We start from the raw sequence: 17,151 nt of genomic DNA, 5'->3' as shown, positions 1-17,151 counted from the left end.
AATTTGTGAGTGTTTATTTCGATCTTGCCGAGATTGAATTAACTTGAGATTATTCGAGATTAAATTATCTTTAAGATTAATTTTATCATAAAAAATATATTAAGACTATTTATAGGTAACATCATCCCGAAATTAAGTAGGGTCTGCTCCATATTTGAATTTGTGAGTGTTTATCTTGATCTTGTCGAGATTGAATTAGCTTGAAATTATTCGAGATTAAATTAATTTTATCATAAGATATATATTAAGGCTATTTATATGTAATATGATCCCGAAATTAAATAGAGGATGGTATCCATCCAACCAAACAAAATATCATAAAATCAATCCAAACCTAATCTTTCAGATCAACGTATTTATTTGTCTCCGTTATAACATAAACCTTGATATATTTATTAGTGGCAAATCTAGTCAAACATAAAAATCAGGTCCCCGCAGTTGAGGGTTGACGGCGGCTGACCCGATCCGACCCGGCCCATTAAACCCCACCCAAATTAACAAAGCAAGGGAAATGTTCGTTAACTGCTCTTTCTCTCTCCGCTCACATTTTCCGACCAAAGAAAACCGAGGTTTTACTGCTTCCGCCGCCCAATCCGCCATGGAATCCTCCCCATTCAACAATCTACCCCAAGACACCCTCCACCAGATCTTCTGCCACCTGCCCCTCCGCGAAATCGCCGCCGCCAAGTGCTTGTGCAAGGCCCTCCGCGCCGCTCTCTCCTCCGCCTCGTTCCTCCACCACCTCCGCAGCCAATCCCGCCCCCTCCCCCTCCTCGCCCTCAAGACCTCCCACCGCCACGTCTCCACCCTCCTCACACTCCACGCCTTCGACCCCGCCGCCAATCAGTGGTTGAAATTCTCCCTCTCCTTCCTCCCCTTCGCTGGTCTCCACCCAATCACCTCTTCCAACGGCCTCCTCTACCTCTGGGCCTCCTCCCACACCTCCCGAACCCCCCAAAATTCCCAAAAAGCCCTCGTCGTATGCAACCCCCTCACCGGCCGCTTCAAAACCCTACCCCAGCTCGGCTCCGCTTGGTCCCGCCACGGCGCCGTCTTGGCCGGCTCCCTCAGCGTCGTTCTCGTCCTCACCGAGCTCGCCGTTCTCTACTACTCCGAAAATGGAAACCCTAACGACGACGATTTCAGCCCCAATTCGCTCAATTGGCTCAAATTCTCGTCCAATTTACCCTCGAAGCCCCGGAGCCCCGTCCTGATCTCCGATTTCATCCTGACTCTGTGCGACGTGGGGTCGCCGTGGAGGTCGCAGTGGGCGATGTTCAAGGCGAGGGTTGTGGATATGGAGAAGGCAATGCAGTGGGTGAGGCTGGAGAGGCGCGAGTGGGGGGACATTTTCGACATTTTGAAGCGGCCGCGGCTGGTGAAGGCGGGGAGCGATCGGAAGGTGTACATGGTGGGCGGGCTGAAGAGCTCATACGCGCTGCAGAGCGCGTGCACCACAATCCTGATACTGAGGCTGGACTTGGACAGCTTGGAGTGGGAGGAGGCGGGGCGGATGCCGTTGGAGATGTATAGGTGTTTCATGGAGAGTAGTAAGTTCAAGGTGTTTGGTGGGGGCAATAGGGTGTGTTTCTCAGCCAAGAGGGTCGGGAGGTTGGCGCTCTGGGAGGAGTTTGGTGACGGCAAGAACGAGTGGAGGTGGGTGGATGGCGTGCCCGGGAGCGGAGACGTCCTCTGCCGTGGATTCGTGTTCGAGGCCAGGCTCGATGCTGTTTTGTAGGTCAGCAGGATTTTCACTTTCTTTCTAATCTTGTTATGCCATACCTATACTATATATGATGATTTGGAATATTGAATTCAATGTGTTGTATTATCAGTGTTATTGTTTATGATCATTGGGCTTGCCTCATTTATTTATAAGTGATGCTAGGGCTTGAATTTTCTTGTGTTGAATGTTGGTGATGTTGAGGGATCAGAACCACAAATGGGTTTTCCAATGTTGGTGCTAGTGCTTGTGCTTGTGTAGTAAGTCTTTTATAAAGACAGTTATTACTGTTCAGGAAGTAGTTAGTTTGTTTCTTGGCTTGGGAGATGGATCCTTGATGTGTACGATTATCCGTCTATTAACTTATGGATCCATTCTTAAGGCACAAGACCTTTTGGATTACTATAGCAATAGTGCTTGGCTTTCTAAATCCCACTTAAGTGGTATTGATTTCTCATTGCGCGAAATGTGGGTGGTAAACCCTTCAAAGTTGGTACTAAGGTACAGGCTATGGCTATACTTGTGGCATGTGCTCGAGTTTGTCTTGTTTTTAGTTTTCTCCCTTGAACGATAGTGTTTTGTGCTTTTGATTATGTACATTGTAATTTTCTCTTTATTTCCCTAGTCAATATTCATGAGCCAAAAGTTCATAAAAGCTTGATGGCAAGAAGAAGAAATAGAATAAGGAGATAGAAAAGGAGTAACTGCTCTTGGAGCCTATGATACTGGCAGGAACGAATGAAATTTAATTGCTAGATACAGAGAAGCCAAAAAGAACGACCTCTCTATGTGAGAGGTGTCACCTATATTTTTTTTTACAAGGCTTGAATGTTTAATAGTAGTTCATATTTCTTGGCTATTTAGTTTTAGAATTGTACAAGGGTCTCTAAGTTTCGCTGTTCAATACTTGTGAATTATGATAATAAAAAAATGTCCAAATGGGCTCGGCTGAAGCTCGGTGTCATGTATTCGCTTTGACCCTGCGACCGCAGAGACACATTTGCTGAACATGGTGTCCAGATTAAAATTAAATCTCAGGATTTGATATTCTCAGTATTTGTTTGTAGGAATATAATCCTTTGGTTTTTAGATTCTAAAGGGGTGTTTTGTTTGGTGGATGAGATATATAAGATAGATAGGATAAAATAGGATTAGAGTATGACTAAATAATCAACCCAATTTTAAAGTGATACATAGTCATCCAATTGGATGATTACATTGCGGACTAAGTTATCCATCATTGATTAAGTTGGAATATTTTGATGTTATATATACATGCCTTTACACAAAAACTTGTGTTAAGATGGAATAAATATCTTGGTCCAAATACTCCAAACCCATATAGCATATTTGTATTTTGTAGTATTTGGAAGGTCTTGCAGAAGACTCTTGCATGCTTGAATAATTATTAGGTTTTCCTGTTTCGCGGCTAGTTGAAGTATTAGTTTAAAGGATTAGAGGCATTCTTGTGTGCTCCATGACACTAACACTTGTATTAAATGACACTAACACTATTTTATTTTACAAATAACACTATTGCATTAAATGACACTAATACTAACACTATTTTGTTTTACAAATGACACTAACACTATAAAATGATAGTGTCATTTGTAAAATAAAATAGAACACTATAACATGATAGTGTCATTTGTAAAATAAAATAGTGTTGGTGTCATTTCAAGATAGTGTTAGTGTTATTTAATGCAAGTGTAGTGTTATGGAGCACACAAGAATTTGCGAAATGATTAATAGTAGTTTATAGTCTCAAATTGGAGATTTTTTTATTTGTGACATCAACTTAAATTTATTTTTAAAATATTCTGAACTTTGTGAATTTGTTTAATTTTATCCCTCACCAAAATACTAGCGTTGGATATTTGACTAGGCTCACCCAGAGACATGTTTCTCGACCTAAAGCTGCGAGGCGAGAAACATGTTTTACGGATGTGTCTAGTTGGAATTTTTGATGCTGGATAAAAGTTAAACCAATTTGCAAGTTCAAGATATTCACAATATAAACTAAAGATAAGATCATAAATAAATAAAAACCTCAAAATTGAGGCCATAAACTACTATTAAGCCTAGTGTTAAATCGATGTGGTTTAAGTTTCATGAATGGGGAATACAGTGTTGAGAATGTTAATAGATTTAAATGAATTTGCCATGTTTCATTTAAACATGATGTTATCTCGTCAGATGGAATATGCCAATAAAGCATTCATTTGTTTTCACACGAAATGACGGATTGTGTTACAATTTTGTATTGTATCAGTTTGTTAGTATATTTCACTACGTCGAGTGTCATTTAAATATACACATGCTACAAAGCAATAATGGATTGATGATGAAACATGAATGGTAATTACAAAAGCCAAATTAATAGTCGGGTTGTTTTTTCGGTTACATTTTCGCATTTATTTTAAGACTATGTTAAGCCCAATCAAAATAGCATAAAGCCTAATGCATCACTGGCCCATTGGTAACTGAACTACTATAAACAATATTTATACCCTTTTCTTATTGTATTGGTACTTCACACTTCACATTATATTTATTATACCTGAAAGTATGGTTATTTAATATTTTACTGACTGTGTGGTCATTACTTGGTATGATGGATAATAAAAAGAAGTAATATTAAATTACTTTCCTAAATTAAAGCACCTCCTTTAGGAAGATACAATTCTCTTGCTGTAAATTGCTCACGTATCCTCTCTAGAAAAGAAAAATTGCCTCATGCACACGACCTACAGTTGGATCCTACTCATGGGGAGAATAAAACAAATAAATGCTTAGACTTCTTATGTTTAAGTCTTTCTTGAACAATATTTTATTTAGGCGTGACAATTGGTGTGATGGTATTGTGATTTATTGTGTTGGTGACCATTATTGTGATGGCGTGATAGAGGACGCCATTTATTGTGTCATCAGTTCGTGTGCGTGTGTTGGTCAAGCGGTAAAGGGTTATTGCCTAAGGTTAAAGGTCTTGGGTTTGAGTCTCCTATAGTGTAGTCTTTAAATTTCTAATACTGTTAATTTAAGAAAAAAAATGACAAGAATTTATTTAAGGAGAATCTTATGTGAGATTTTATCACCATTTGAATTCAAATTCATGTTTGATGACATACATATTTAATCCACCATCCCCTATGTTGCATAGGTGCGGGGGGCGGGTGCGGGATTAATACGATTTCAGTGCGGGGATACGGATTTTTCAAAAATGGTAGGGTGCGATTCGTGAAGAATACGTCCGTGTTATATATATATATATATATATATATATATATATATATATATATATATATAGGGGAGGGCTAGAATAAAAACACTCTTAAGTGTATAAAATATAAATGATTTTCAGCCCTTAGATCATCAAGATCTACGGTTGATTCGTAACCCTGTTGGATGAATTCGTGGTTCTGGGTTCGAATCCCAAAGGTAGCAAAAAATTATTTTTCACAATTCGTAACCATGTTTGATGAATTCGTAACCCTGTTGGATAAAATTCGTACATTAAAAAACGTTTATATTTATATTTTAAGAAGTATTTTTACCGTAGCCCTCCCCTATATATATATATATATATATATATATATATATATATATATATATATATAACATGGAACATTCAAAGAACTAAATCACAATATAGTTCAAAGTTCAAAGATACAATTAAATCAAACAAAAGTTCTTATGTTATCCCATTAGTCAAAAACGAGTTTAACCTCCCAAAAAATGAAAGAGTAACATTAGAATCTCCTATGCATTGTTACATCAAGGCTGACAAATATGAAAGAGTAAAATTAGAATCTCCTATACATGTTAAAAACATCATTCGTCACGCCCTACAACTCATCCTTCACGTCCTCATCCTCCTCGTCCACTGCTACATCAAGGCTGACAACAAACACAAAATAAAAGGAATTACCTAACAACAAAATGCAAAAACTAACTGAAAACAAAATACAATAAAATAATATAGACACTAACTCACCTATTAACATTCCACTTCTAAGAATTACTTGGTCCTTCTCCTTCTCCATCATCACAAAATAATATAGACTCCAACTCAGGTTCATCAAGAGATAGATTAGCAATTCCAAGAATTTCAATATCATCCATGGCATCAAATGCATCCCCTGCCACATCCCACATCTGAGATTCACCTTTCATATATTGTGGAGCTCTTCTTGATAGCAAACGGAGATTGCTATGTACATAGACCAAATCCTCAGCACGTTCTACGGTAATCCGATTTCTTTTTGTAGAGTGGATGAATGAATAAGTACTCCAATTCCTTTCACAGCATGATGAGGAAGAAACTTGACCAAGTAATCTCACAGCAAGAGGTCGAAGATGTGGGGCTCCTATACCATAAGCTACCCATCATTTCAGTGGATCCAACTTCAATCTATCTCGTATAGAATCTTCATCACCAAACTCTTCAAAGCATCCAAAAAAATTAGCAAACTCTAGTGTTACTGCTGTTCGTGTTTCTGCATCAGGAAAAAGACGTTTGATACAATTTTTTGTTATTTTAACAATATTTGCATCGTGATTTGGTGTTTGAAGATACGAATGCTCTTTTATCCAATCCTCTGTAATGCACCTGTAAAAAATTAGAATATTAGTTGTGTTCAAAATATAAAATATCAAATATATAATAGAATTACCTTGGATTCAAGGAATAAGCCAAGCAATGTAATTGAGTGTTGCTTTTACTCCACCTGTCCTCTAACACATTGCATACAACATTCCAAAAGCTGGATTCCTCTAAGTCACTCTTCATCTCATGCTCAAAGATAACTCGTTTCACTTTAACTATCATGGTATCCCACATCCCATAAACCAAGTGCAGACAAGGTTTATCCGTATCACAAATTCTCAACATCGAATAAATCGGCTCAGTAAAACGAAGAATATAATCTACTGAATCCCACCAGCCATCATCTAACAATTTTTCTTTCACAATTCTAGCTTTCTCAATGTTATCCTCACGATACATAGACCATTGTTCACTTATCACCATCGATTGCAATTGACATTTCACATCTCTAAACCTTCTCAACATAATAATCATCGAGGCAAATCGAGTTTCAGCAACCACAAGCAATTTAAGTTTAGAAAACTCAGTGAACATGGCAAGTCTCATGGAATGATTCATTATGAAGTTCCTAATCATAACAGCACTAGCAGCAATCTCACTTATCCAACGACATTCCGCATATGTGATTTCATTTGACTCGGTATTTTTTGCAGCACAAATATTCTTTAAAGCAAGATTAAGTGTATGCACAACACAAGGAGTCCAAAATACACTAGGATATGCTTGTTCAACTAACATTCCAGCAGCTTTACAAACGGGGGCGTCATCTGTTATAACTTGGACAACATTAGGTACACCAACCTCTGTTATGACATCCTTGATCAAAGTAGCGATAAAAAAATTATCTTTATACTCACCTTGACAGTTTACCGAGCGAATAAACATTGGCCCACCTTCATTTATGGCCATAAAATTGATTAGAGGCCTTCTTTGAGGGTCTGTCCAACCATCACATACTATGGTTACTCCCTTCGACTTCCATGTGCTTTTAGTAGCTTCAAGCAAAGTTTGAAGATGTGCCCTCTCATTTTTCAATAACTTGGTTCTTAGTGCATTGTAACCTGGAGGGTTATAACCTGCAACATTACTATTGGCAGCCAAACTGTAAGACTTAATAAAGTGTGGATTTTTAGCGAGGTTAAAAGGAAGCCCAGCTGAGTAGAACATCCTTGCAATCTCACCATCTAATATCTCACGAGCTTGTGCATTGAAAGCTTTTCCTAGAGGACCATCAACAATCTTCCTCTTTTTCAAAGGATCATAACCTTCTAACTTAAATGAGGATGGCTCTACTTCAGTCATTGTTACAGAAAAAGACCCAACACTATCACAAACTGAGCGAGGCAAAGGTATATCTTTAATTTTAACTGCATCTCTTTTGCTAGAAGCTTGTTCTTCCATTTTTGACATCTCAAGTACATTGGCAACAGTAGCTTTATGGCATATGGCAATTCCCATACCAGAATTTTTCAACAAATGATTCCTCAATCTTGAGTAAGACCCAGGATACACATTTTTGCAATACATACATTTAAATTTTGTATTTCGACCCCCTTTACCAATTTTCGATTGCTTCTCTACATATTTCCACAAAGGCCAACAGCTAGAACTCTCCTTCTCATTATCATTTTCATTTGTATCACCATCAGCATGAACAGAACTTGAAGAATCCATTTCACAAATGAAGAGCAGACAATACCTGAGAGAAATTAAATCATGTTTATGTATTTATTTATTGATTATTTAATTTCTTACGTTTTGTTCCACTCTTTGAGCAGATTTTGGCCAACAAAAGTGAACAGGAGAGTGAAAACGATCATGAAGGAAGTGCAAACGTCCATGCTCGACATAATCAACACAAGAAGCAGAGCAATGGAAGCAGGGGAAGCTAGCAAGGAAGACTTACTGGGAATAATACTCGAATCCAATTTCAAAGAAATCAAACAACACAGAAATAAGTGCAACTGTACAAGCATGGAAGAGCAGACATTACTTGAGAGAAGTAACGAAGTTGTGTAAAATTGGCTGGCAGCACCTGCTTCTTGCCGATGCTGCCCGGCCCGGCTAACAAACCAAGAGAGCGAGGGTCCGAGGGAGTGGTGAGGTGGGGGGGTGCTGATCGCTCTGCCGGAGACGACCGGGCGCCGCTGCTATCGTCGCGGGGCGGCGCTTCTATCTGCCGAGCCGTCTGCCGATAAAGAGAGGGATGAGAGGCGTGGCAGTGGTGTTAGGCAGCGGCTGGTGGCGGTCGCCGGAGGAGGCGATGGCGGTAGCGGTCGCCGGAGATGGGTGAGAGAGCGAGAGACTGAGAGTGCGAGAGTGAGAATTCTAAGAGAGCGTGAGAGAGTAGGGCAAAAAATTGAGAATTTGAAAAAAAATGAAAAATTGCAAAATAGCCCCCAAAAATTGAAGTTTTTCAAATTAACCCCCAGTGCACCCTATTCACACCGGATTCGCGAATTTGACGCACCGGATTCGCGTATCCGAATTTTTTTTTTAAATTTAATGGGGGGATTCGCCACGTGGCGAATCCCACGCGAATCGCACCCGCACCCGCCCCCTGTGAGTATCCGATACTGCAATGTGCTATTTTTTGGAGAATCCGTGCATTATAGATGTCCATCCCCTTTCTCTCCAACTCTAAAACATGAAAACTGGAGGTTTTAATTATTCAATTTTTGTGTAGTGTCATTTTTTGGCGCATGACGTCGTATGATAATTTTTAATAAATACTCCTATGGAATTTTATTTTATCCTTGTGTTATTGAGCCATATCAACATGAAATGTTCTGTTTTGAGTGGACAAAATTTTATCATATCACATGTAAATTGGATTAAAGCTATGAATATGCTTTCAGAAAGATGTACATGCAATGAACTTTTCACCAATTTCAATATTTTATGGATAAAAACATCAATTACAATTTACAAATAAATTTAAAGATAACGTGACGCAAGATTTAAATTTGAAACTTTTAACTTCATATATTAATGACCAATATGTGCATACAATACCGATTACTCCCTTCATCTCATTACAATAGGTTTAATTCTTTAGAGCATGGAGATTAAGAAATTTATTTTTTTGAAGAAAAAAGTGGTGTGGTTCATACCAATTAAGTACATTTTTTTCCATTCAAAATAGAAAACGACTTTATTCTAGTGGGACATTTCAAAATAGAAAATGAACCTATTCTAGTGGGACGAATGAAGTACTCACTCCGTCCCAACTTTTAGTATCTAACTTTCCTTTTTTGGTTGTCCTACATTTTAGTATTTATTTTTATTTTAAGTAAAAGTAGGTGAGTACACCACTTTAATTATTTTAACACTCACATAAAAGGTGTGACTTATTCTACTCACAACACATTCAATCACTTCATTAAACACGTATCACTCTCAAATGGATACTAAAAGCCGAGACGTTGGGAGTACAATTTAGTATGTGTTGTATTCGACCACTTCAAATGCATCCGTTAAGTATCTCACCAAAAATAACAATTTTGTTCAATAATGTCCTTTTATAATAGGCTTTATTCGAATAGTTTGAATCAATCCACTTAAGTAAGCATAAACAACATGGAATTAAGTATATATGTATTATTACAACTTTCATTTGCAATAAAATATTGTGGAAACACCCAAAAATTAATCTATTTACTTTTTCCGGATAACGTCACCGTCAGAGAAAAAGAAAGATGCAAAACATCAGAAATAGTTTATTTCTTCCACAGTCAATGGAGGAAACAAAGTAGACCCTCTCATCCTCTTTTGTCTCTTAATTCTCGAATTTCCAAAAATTTCAATTAATTTAATTTAAAGTTCTATTTTCTTTGAGTTTGTATTCGTCTGTCTGTGTTTTTTTTTTTTACCCTTTTTATTTGATCGGATATATATTTTCGGTCAGAAATTAAGTCTCAATTATGCAAATATTGCCAATTTGAAAAGAGAATATTAAAAAGGGGATATTCTGCAAAATTGATTAAGCCACACCTATACTATATTAAATGGGGAATATTAAATTTGAAACCAATTTGAAACCAATTTCAAATTAATTTCAACAGTAATTTTGTAATTTAAGGAGAAATCACTGTCATAAGTATATGTAAAATTTAAAATCAATACATAAAAATCAACTTAATCGTCCATTAGCCCCTCAATTAACCATCACCAACCTTTAAATATTAAATTTCTTCATATCTGTTTTCTTATTTTGTTGATTGAGCACACTTTTTTTAATTTTTATTTAATTATGTTTTCAATAAATATGTAGTAATATATGTCTCGAATGAAAGATCATAAAAGAATCTTTAATTTGATATATGACATGTAAAAAATGAACATACAATTAATGAATTATGATTTTTTAAAGTTTCAAACATATTTTTATTTTTATTTTTAGTAATAATATTTTTCTTGAAAATAGAAACCTTAGCTTAAATATTTTTAATTTCCTTTTTCTCTTTCTAAACTTTAGTGCTCCCTCCGTCCCTTAAACATTTTTCTCTCTTGTCATTTTTGGTTCGTCCCCAAAATATCTTCCTAATCTACTTTTTTTTTGGAAACAATTCCACTTACTATTATCAATTTTAATTGTATTACCTATTCTCAATAAGAATTAAAAAACAATTGAAGTGAGAAGAAAATTTGTTCTTCAAGAGCATATAACATTCTTCGAGAATATTAATTGTGCTACTTTAGGAACAACAATTTAACTCAATATAAAGTAAAGCAATTTAATAATGAAGTGGAATACTAAATAATAAGAAAATATTGAAATAAAGTTTAAAATAAAAATGCAATCTAAATAATTTTAATATTTTTTCGGAATATTAATTTTATCTCATGTTTTCATCCGAAACACATAATATTTAATGTGAAGAGATATTGTTGTGTTAAATTAAGAATTTCAACGATTTAATTTTAATAATGTTCGAGATTAATTATTAAGAATTGCAATCACGTTTCTTCGGGAAACTATAGAAATATGTTAAATGCAATAAACATGAAACACATAAATATTGTGTATAGATGACTAATTAAGATTAAAATAACACGTATAGAAAATAACAGCCTTACTGAAACAATAACAATTCAATACAATTGATTAAATCTCGATTGATTAAAATTGAGTAATTTAAATCAATCATAAAAGTAATTAACTAAATGAAATAATATAATCAATACATATAAAGTCTTTTGATGGTTCCGACGAGGAATTGGATTTGAATAGTGCCATAAATTTAATAAGAAATTGAGTCAATTGAATCAAACCAAATAAAAAAATGCAAAGATTTTCTTTAATTTTTCATGATTCCAATTTTACATCTAGTACTAATATTATGTACACCAAGTACATCAAATACACATGCTATTTAATGTACACAAAGCAATCCAGATTCATATTTTGATTCAATTTGGATCAGCAAAGGTCATTATAGCTTTTCTCGAATTTCTTATCAGTAGCCAAAATATTACTCCAACAATATCGAAAATTTGTGAAAACATTTTGTGTAGTTGTGTCACACCCCAATTCTTGAACGAATAAAATATAATCGAGGTGCGACTAAAATCATAGAAATAAATAAGGAAAGAGCCTTGTGGGATTCAAATAATGGGATAAAAGTCGGGGAACAGCCTTTGAGTGAAGAAAGACAAAAATCAAGTGATATTAATCAATCAACAACATTCTAAGCCTTAGGATCACAAGTTCGGTTTCATGCTTCCGATAACCAATGTTAATAACATAGAGCTAGAAGTTGAGAGTTTAAGCTCGATAAGAAACATAATTCAGAATTTAACATAAAAGTCTTAAGTTGGAGAAACAAAAGACAAATAAGAGCTAGTGCAACAGCGGAAGACAAAATACGGAGTTGAATCCTAGTCTCAGCTCTGCCCCGTCAGCACCGACCAATCAACCTGAAAACATTTGAAAGTAATTTTGGGCTAAGTACTAATGTACTTAGTGGGCTAGCATTTTTATAAACATTTCATAATCATAAGAGCAGTTTATCCAATTATACTTGACATGACTTAGAAGGTTTTAAATTGAAATAACTTCTAAGCATGTTAAAACATTTTATTATATTGCGCGCAATTGTCACACTCCCTTTCCGTTACTCGCTGTGATCCCGGACCTTTTAGCCACCGACGGATCCATTACTCCTACTTTACTTGAACTGAGGGCGTAACCCAGTCAAGTTCCCATTTGGGACCCAATGCTCCGGAACACATCCCGTCGAGCACCCTTATAACGCCTCATACATGATTAGTGCCCGATGGAGATCAACCCACCAGGTCAGCTAATAGGTGTACACAATTCTCAAATAACGTGTTAGGTCAAGAGAGAACCTCGATCGATTCATTGTTGCGAGCCTTAAACAGAGCAGAGTGCACAAAATATTTTATCGGATAAACAGTTTTTATTTCATTGAAACATTTAAGCTCAATAGCTAAACCATACATTTGGTAAATAAGCCCACCTGAATAGGCAAAGCCTGTCGTTTATTCTTAACTCTGAATTGGTATAGCAGTGCTAGTCCTCACGATCCACAAAGCCTACAAGAAATCTATAATCTTAATAGGTCTCCTGAATCTAATATTTAAGTCATGGTGTAGTGCTTAATATTCTATGATTCACTTAGCCGGGTTTTCAAAATTTAATGAATAAATAATTGAAAACATTTCTCTTGAGTTAAGAACACCAACAATATTCTTACTCGACTTTCTTTAATAATTGGAATTATAATTAAAACTAATTAAATCATAAATACTTTTATTTGCAAAAAATGCATATGCAAATGCATGTCATGCTTAGCATATAATAAGTAATCATTTAAAATATGCACATAATAAGAAAATACTATTATGCAAATTTTTTCAAAAATAATTAATTAAACTCAAATAAAGAGTCAAATTAATAAATTAATTAAACAAGTCCAACAATTAAATGAAAGTCCATATTTTTATTTCAAAAATTCGCAGCCCAACATTTTAATAAAATGCAGCCCAGTTAAAAGTAAGTAGCCCATTTTCCTAATAAATCTGGCCCAATCCTAAGTTTTCAAAAATAAAATTTTCGGCCCAAAGGCCCACATCCCAAACCCCCACCCTTCTTCTACAACCTAAGTCACGCATACACACACAAAAATGTTGATCTCTCTCTCTCTCTCTCTCAAACCTGCCGACTCCACACACACACGCACACACTCACAGCCGCCCAGCTCCCCCCTTTTCCCTCTTCCGGCGGATGACAGCAGCCGGCCTCCGGCCACCGCCGTCGCCCCCTGACCTCCATCTCCCTCTCTCTCGATAGCTCACACACCCACACACTCACAGCCCTAGATCTCTAAACCACGACAGCCACCTCCCATCTCTCGACTCCGGCAGTCGACGGCAGCAGCAGTGAAGAGCCGGCCACCACCGCCTCCAACCCTAGATCCCCAAAATCTAGATCGAGCTTCAATTTCCGGCAGCGACGATGCCACACACGACGCCGCCTCCGCCCCATCTCTCTCTCTGACCTTGCCGCCCCACTCCCTCTGTTTCAGCCGGAAAGCAGCAGCAGTAGCTATCCGCCACCGCCGCGCTGAACTCTCCACTCTCTCTCTCCGGCGAGAAGCCGCCGCCATCCATCGGCGTCGCGGCCACCACGCCACCGCCGACAGCAGCGGGCAGAGCCGTCGTCGTCCTCCGCTCAGCCCTCCACCCAGACCAGCTCCGACCAGCCCACCTCCTTCTCTCCAACCGTGGCCGGGCAGCAGCGGCACAACCGCCGTGCCCTGCCTCCCTCGATTCTCGACTCGACAGTAAACACACAACCAAGACTCAACCTTTCTTCCTTCTTTTCTTTAAAAACAGGCATGCTTCATGTATGTATCTATATGCACATAAATTGTATGCCTTAACACTTGGTGATTTTAAGAAATTGTTGCTCTTTATGAAATGTGTATATGCACCGAAATGATGAGATGAAAGTATGTGTGTGATTCTTGCTTGCAGTGAAAATCTTTACACAAAATGAAGTGAGTTTCTTAATCAAACTGTGAAATGAAATAAGCAGGAATTAAAAGATGAAACCTTTAGGGGTTTGAGGTTGCTGAATCAAGCTATGGCCGCTCTGCTTGCTGTGAAAAAAAGGTGAATGAAGAATGATAATTTAAAGAGAAAGGATTGAACAATTGGGTGAAGGAGTGAATGAGACTGTGACGTGAAGATTGAAAAAATAACCAAAATCCCTTAATCATAGGGATTTTGGATGACTTTGGAGGAGTGGCGCATGTTGAGATGGGTGAAGGAGTCAAATTGGAGGTGCTGTACGCGCATGGTTGAGATGGGTGAAGGAGTCAAAATGGGGGTGCTGTACTTGGCAGCTATGGAGGTGGTGGGTTGGGTTTCTTTTTTTTTTTTTTTTTTTTTAGGAAAAATGACTTTTGGGCTTAATTATTAACAAGGAAGACTTAATTAAAACTAGGGCCCAAAATAATATTTGTCAAAGCCCAACACATTCAAAAATTAAAGCCTAATATAGACTTAAATTAAATCATGTACAAATAAATACTAATCATATAGAATAATCACATATTCATATAATTCAATTTATGAAATGCACAAAATTTCAAAAGACTAAATTTTTATAAAGGCTTCTGAAAATAAATTTTGTTGGAATTTAAAATATAAATCATTTTTCATTTTTTTCCGGCGTAAATCATCCTAATCTAAGTTTAAAATAAATTCTAAACTTAATATAAATAGGCGGGGTGTTACATTCCTCCCTCCTTATAAAAATTTCGTCCTCGAAATTGCATATCTGGGTCATCTAGTTTGGATACTAGACTTTCATTCCACTCAACTCTTGTGTGGCACTAAATCATATGCGGTCTTAGCTTTTCTAATAGTGTGACATTGTTCTTCGAACTAGAAAATTTTCCTCAAAATCTGGTACCTTATGGAAACTTGTCTCGTCCTTTCCTGAAGATTGAAGAGGGATCTTTCTCTTGTTTAAAAGTATCGTGGCTCTGACTTGAGTAAGTCAACCAATTCGAGGATTGCATCAAATTCTATCATAGGAATAACATGTAAGTATGTCTAAATGTTTCCGCGCCTATATCGAGCTCTGAGTTCGCGGTGACGTCCTTAGTAGCAGTCTTTCATCGTTAGTTGTACTAATTTCTAACGTTGTTACGGACGATTATAGCGTAAATTCTAATTTCTTACAAGCAACATATGAAATGGAAGAATAGGATACTCCAATATTGAATAGAGCTATAATCGACATGTCGAAAACATAATGGTACCTGCCAGGTTTCCGTGATCTCCCGCTGCTTGGTGTTGGTTAATGGCATAGGCCCTAGCGTATTGTGGTTGCCCCTGATTTCCTCTAGGACCTTGGTTTTGTCGCTGTTGGTTCCCGGGATTTTGTTGTTGTGGTGCTCTTCCTCCCTTCTTTGGACACGTCGAGACATAATGCCCGGCCTCCCCGCAGTTATAGCAGACGTTCATTCCTTTCAGACATTCTCCCAGGTGGAGTTTTTGACACTTTGGGCAAGGAGTTTGAACCATTGCTTGAGGTTGTGGATTTTGATGTTGGTTCTGATTTTGATTCGCCACCCATGGTTTCTTCCCATTTCCAATGTTTCCACCAGTTCCTTCATTCCATTTTCTCTTTCCCTTACTACCATCTTGAGATGGTACAAATCCAGACTGCTCGAGGGATTTTCCTTTTTCCCTTGGCAACAATGACTCAATAGTAAGAGCCCTGCTCAATGTCTGCGCGTAGGTGAGACCTCCTTGACTTGCTAGGGAAATCGCTATCTCGTGACGCAGTCCGTTTCTGAACTTCTCTGCGCGTTTCTCATCACTATCCACCAACGTCGGAGCATATCTTGATAGCTGATTGAATGCCCTGTCGTACTCGGTCACAGTTCCCGTTTTCTGTCTCAGATTCCAAAACTCATTCTGTTTCTTCTGTCGGTAACATCCTGGTATATACTTCTCATATAATTCAGCCTTGAATTCTTCCCATGTGAAATTCTCCCACTGTTCGTCAGTCATTGTCCGCCTCACTGACTCCCACCAAAAGTCAGCTTCGTCCACCAACTGATAAATTGCGCACGCCACTTTATCCTCATCATCACAACGGATGTAGTTGAAGATCCGTTCTATTGCCCTAACCCATTTCTCGGCATCCGCAGGTTCGCCCAATCCATCAAACGTTGGAGGTTTTTCCTTGCGAAACTTTTCCTCGGCTGTGCGATTTGGTGCTACTTGTGGAATAGGCTCTTCGGGTACAAATCCCCTACCGCGCCCACGGCCACGTTCGCGCCCTCTACCACGTCCTCTTGGTGCACCTTCCATTCTGATTGACGGACGAGAATCAGCAGACGAAGAGACTCATTCGGCATACATACATACATACATACATACATATATAGATATACACGAGATATATCGCTTCTATAGTGTAACCATGTGAAAGACTAGTTCTATGTGGAAACTAATCTAAACTTAAGTGGAATAACTTAAGTGAAGCCTTAATCTCATGACATTTCTTCTACGTTGTAACATATCTATGTTAAACGTTGCTATCTTATCATTTCTTACTTAAATCGATCAAGCGGAGCTTTCACGACTAACATTTCTAAAGTATCCTTGGGTAGTACTCAAACGGTTTGTAAGAGACTCATCATTCATATCGTACAGGCAGTGGACCTAACACGATAACATAAAACTTTTCATTCATTTAATCATTTGTTTCTTTTGAAACCTTTAAACATATGGACAATAAATGCCCCTTTCATAAAATTTTTCTTAAGCCGGA

At 37.5% G+C, this 17,151-nt stretch overlaps 3 protein-coding genes across 3 annotated transcripts; 1 reads left to right on the top strand and 2 right to left on the bottom strand.

The window, feature by feature from the left end:
* Window positions 1–368: 368 nt before the first annotated feature.
* On the top strand, window positions 369–1,853 carry LOC131011706 (SKP1-interacting partner 15). The gene has a single exon (XM_057939503.1). It carries the CDS (start codon window positions 512–514, stop codon window positions 1,736–1,738), a length of 1,227 nt encoding a protein of 408 aa, XP_057795486.1. The 5' UTR covers window positions 369–511; the 3' UTR covers window positions 1,739–1,853.
* A 4,259-nt stretch (window positions 1,854–6,112) lies between these two features.
* Window positions 6,113–8,006, bottom strand: LOC131009614 (uncharacterized). The gene is made up of 2 exons (XM_057937029.1): window positions 6,400–8,006; window positions 6,113–6,335 (listed from the first exon to the last, which is right to left on the bottom strand). Exons 1-2 carry the CDS (start codon window positions 8,004–8,006, stop codon window positions 6,113–6,115), a joined length of 1,830 nt encoding a protein of 609 aa, XP_057793012.1.
* Window positions 8,007–15,596: 7,590 nt separating this feature from the next.
* LOC131009613 (uncharacterized) lies at window positions 15,597–16,688 on the bottom strand. The gene has a single exon (XM_057937028.1). The coding sequence runs from the start codon at window positions 16,686–16,688 to the stop codon at window positions 15,597–15,599; it is 1,092 nt and encodes a 363-aa protein (XP_057793011.1).
* Between the last annotated feature and the right edge of the window lie 463 nt (window positions 16,689–17,151).

Source organism: Salvia miltiorrhiza, chromosome 2 (genome assembly GCF_028751815.1).
Source record: "Salvia miltiorrhiza cultivar Shanhuang (shh) chromosome 2, IMPLAD_Smil_shh, whole genome shotgun sequence".
Classification (NCBI taxonomy): domain Eukaryota; kingdom Viridiplantae; phylum Streptophyta; class Magnoliopsida; order Lamiales; family Lamiaceae; genus Salvia; species Salvia miltiorrhiza.
The sequence above is the reverse complement of the archived record's forward strand: the minus strand, read 5'-3'. Positions and strand labels throughout refer to the sequence as shown.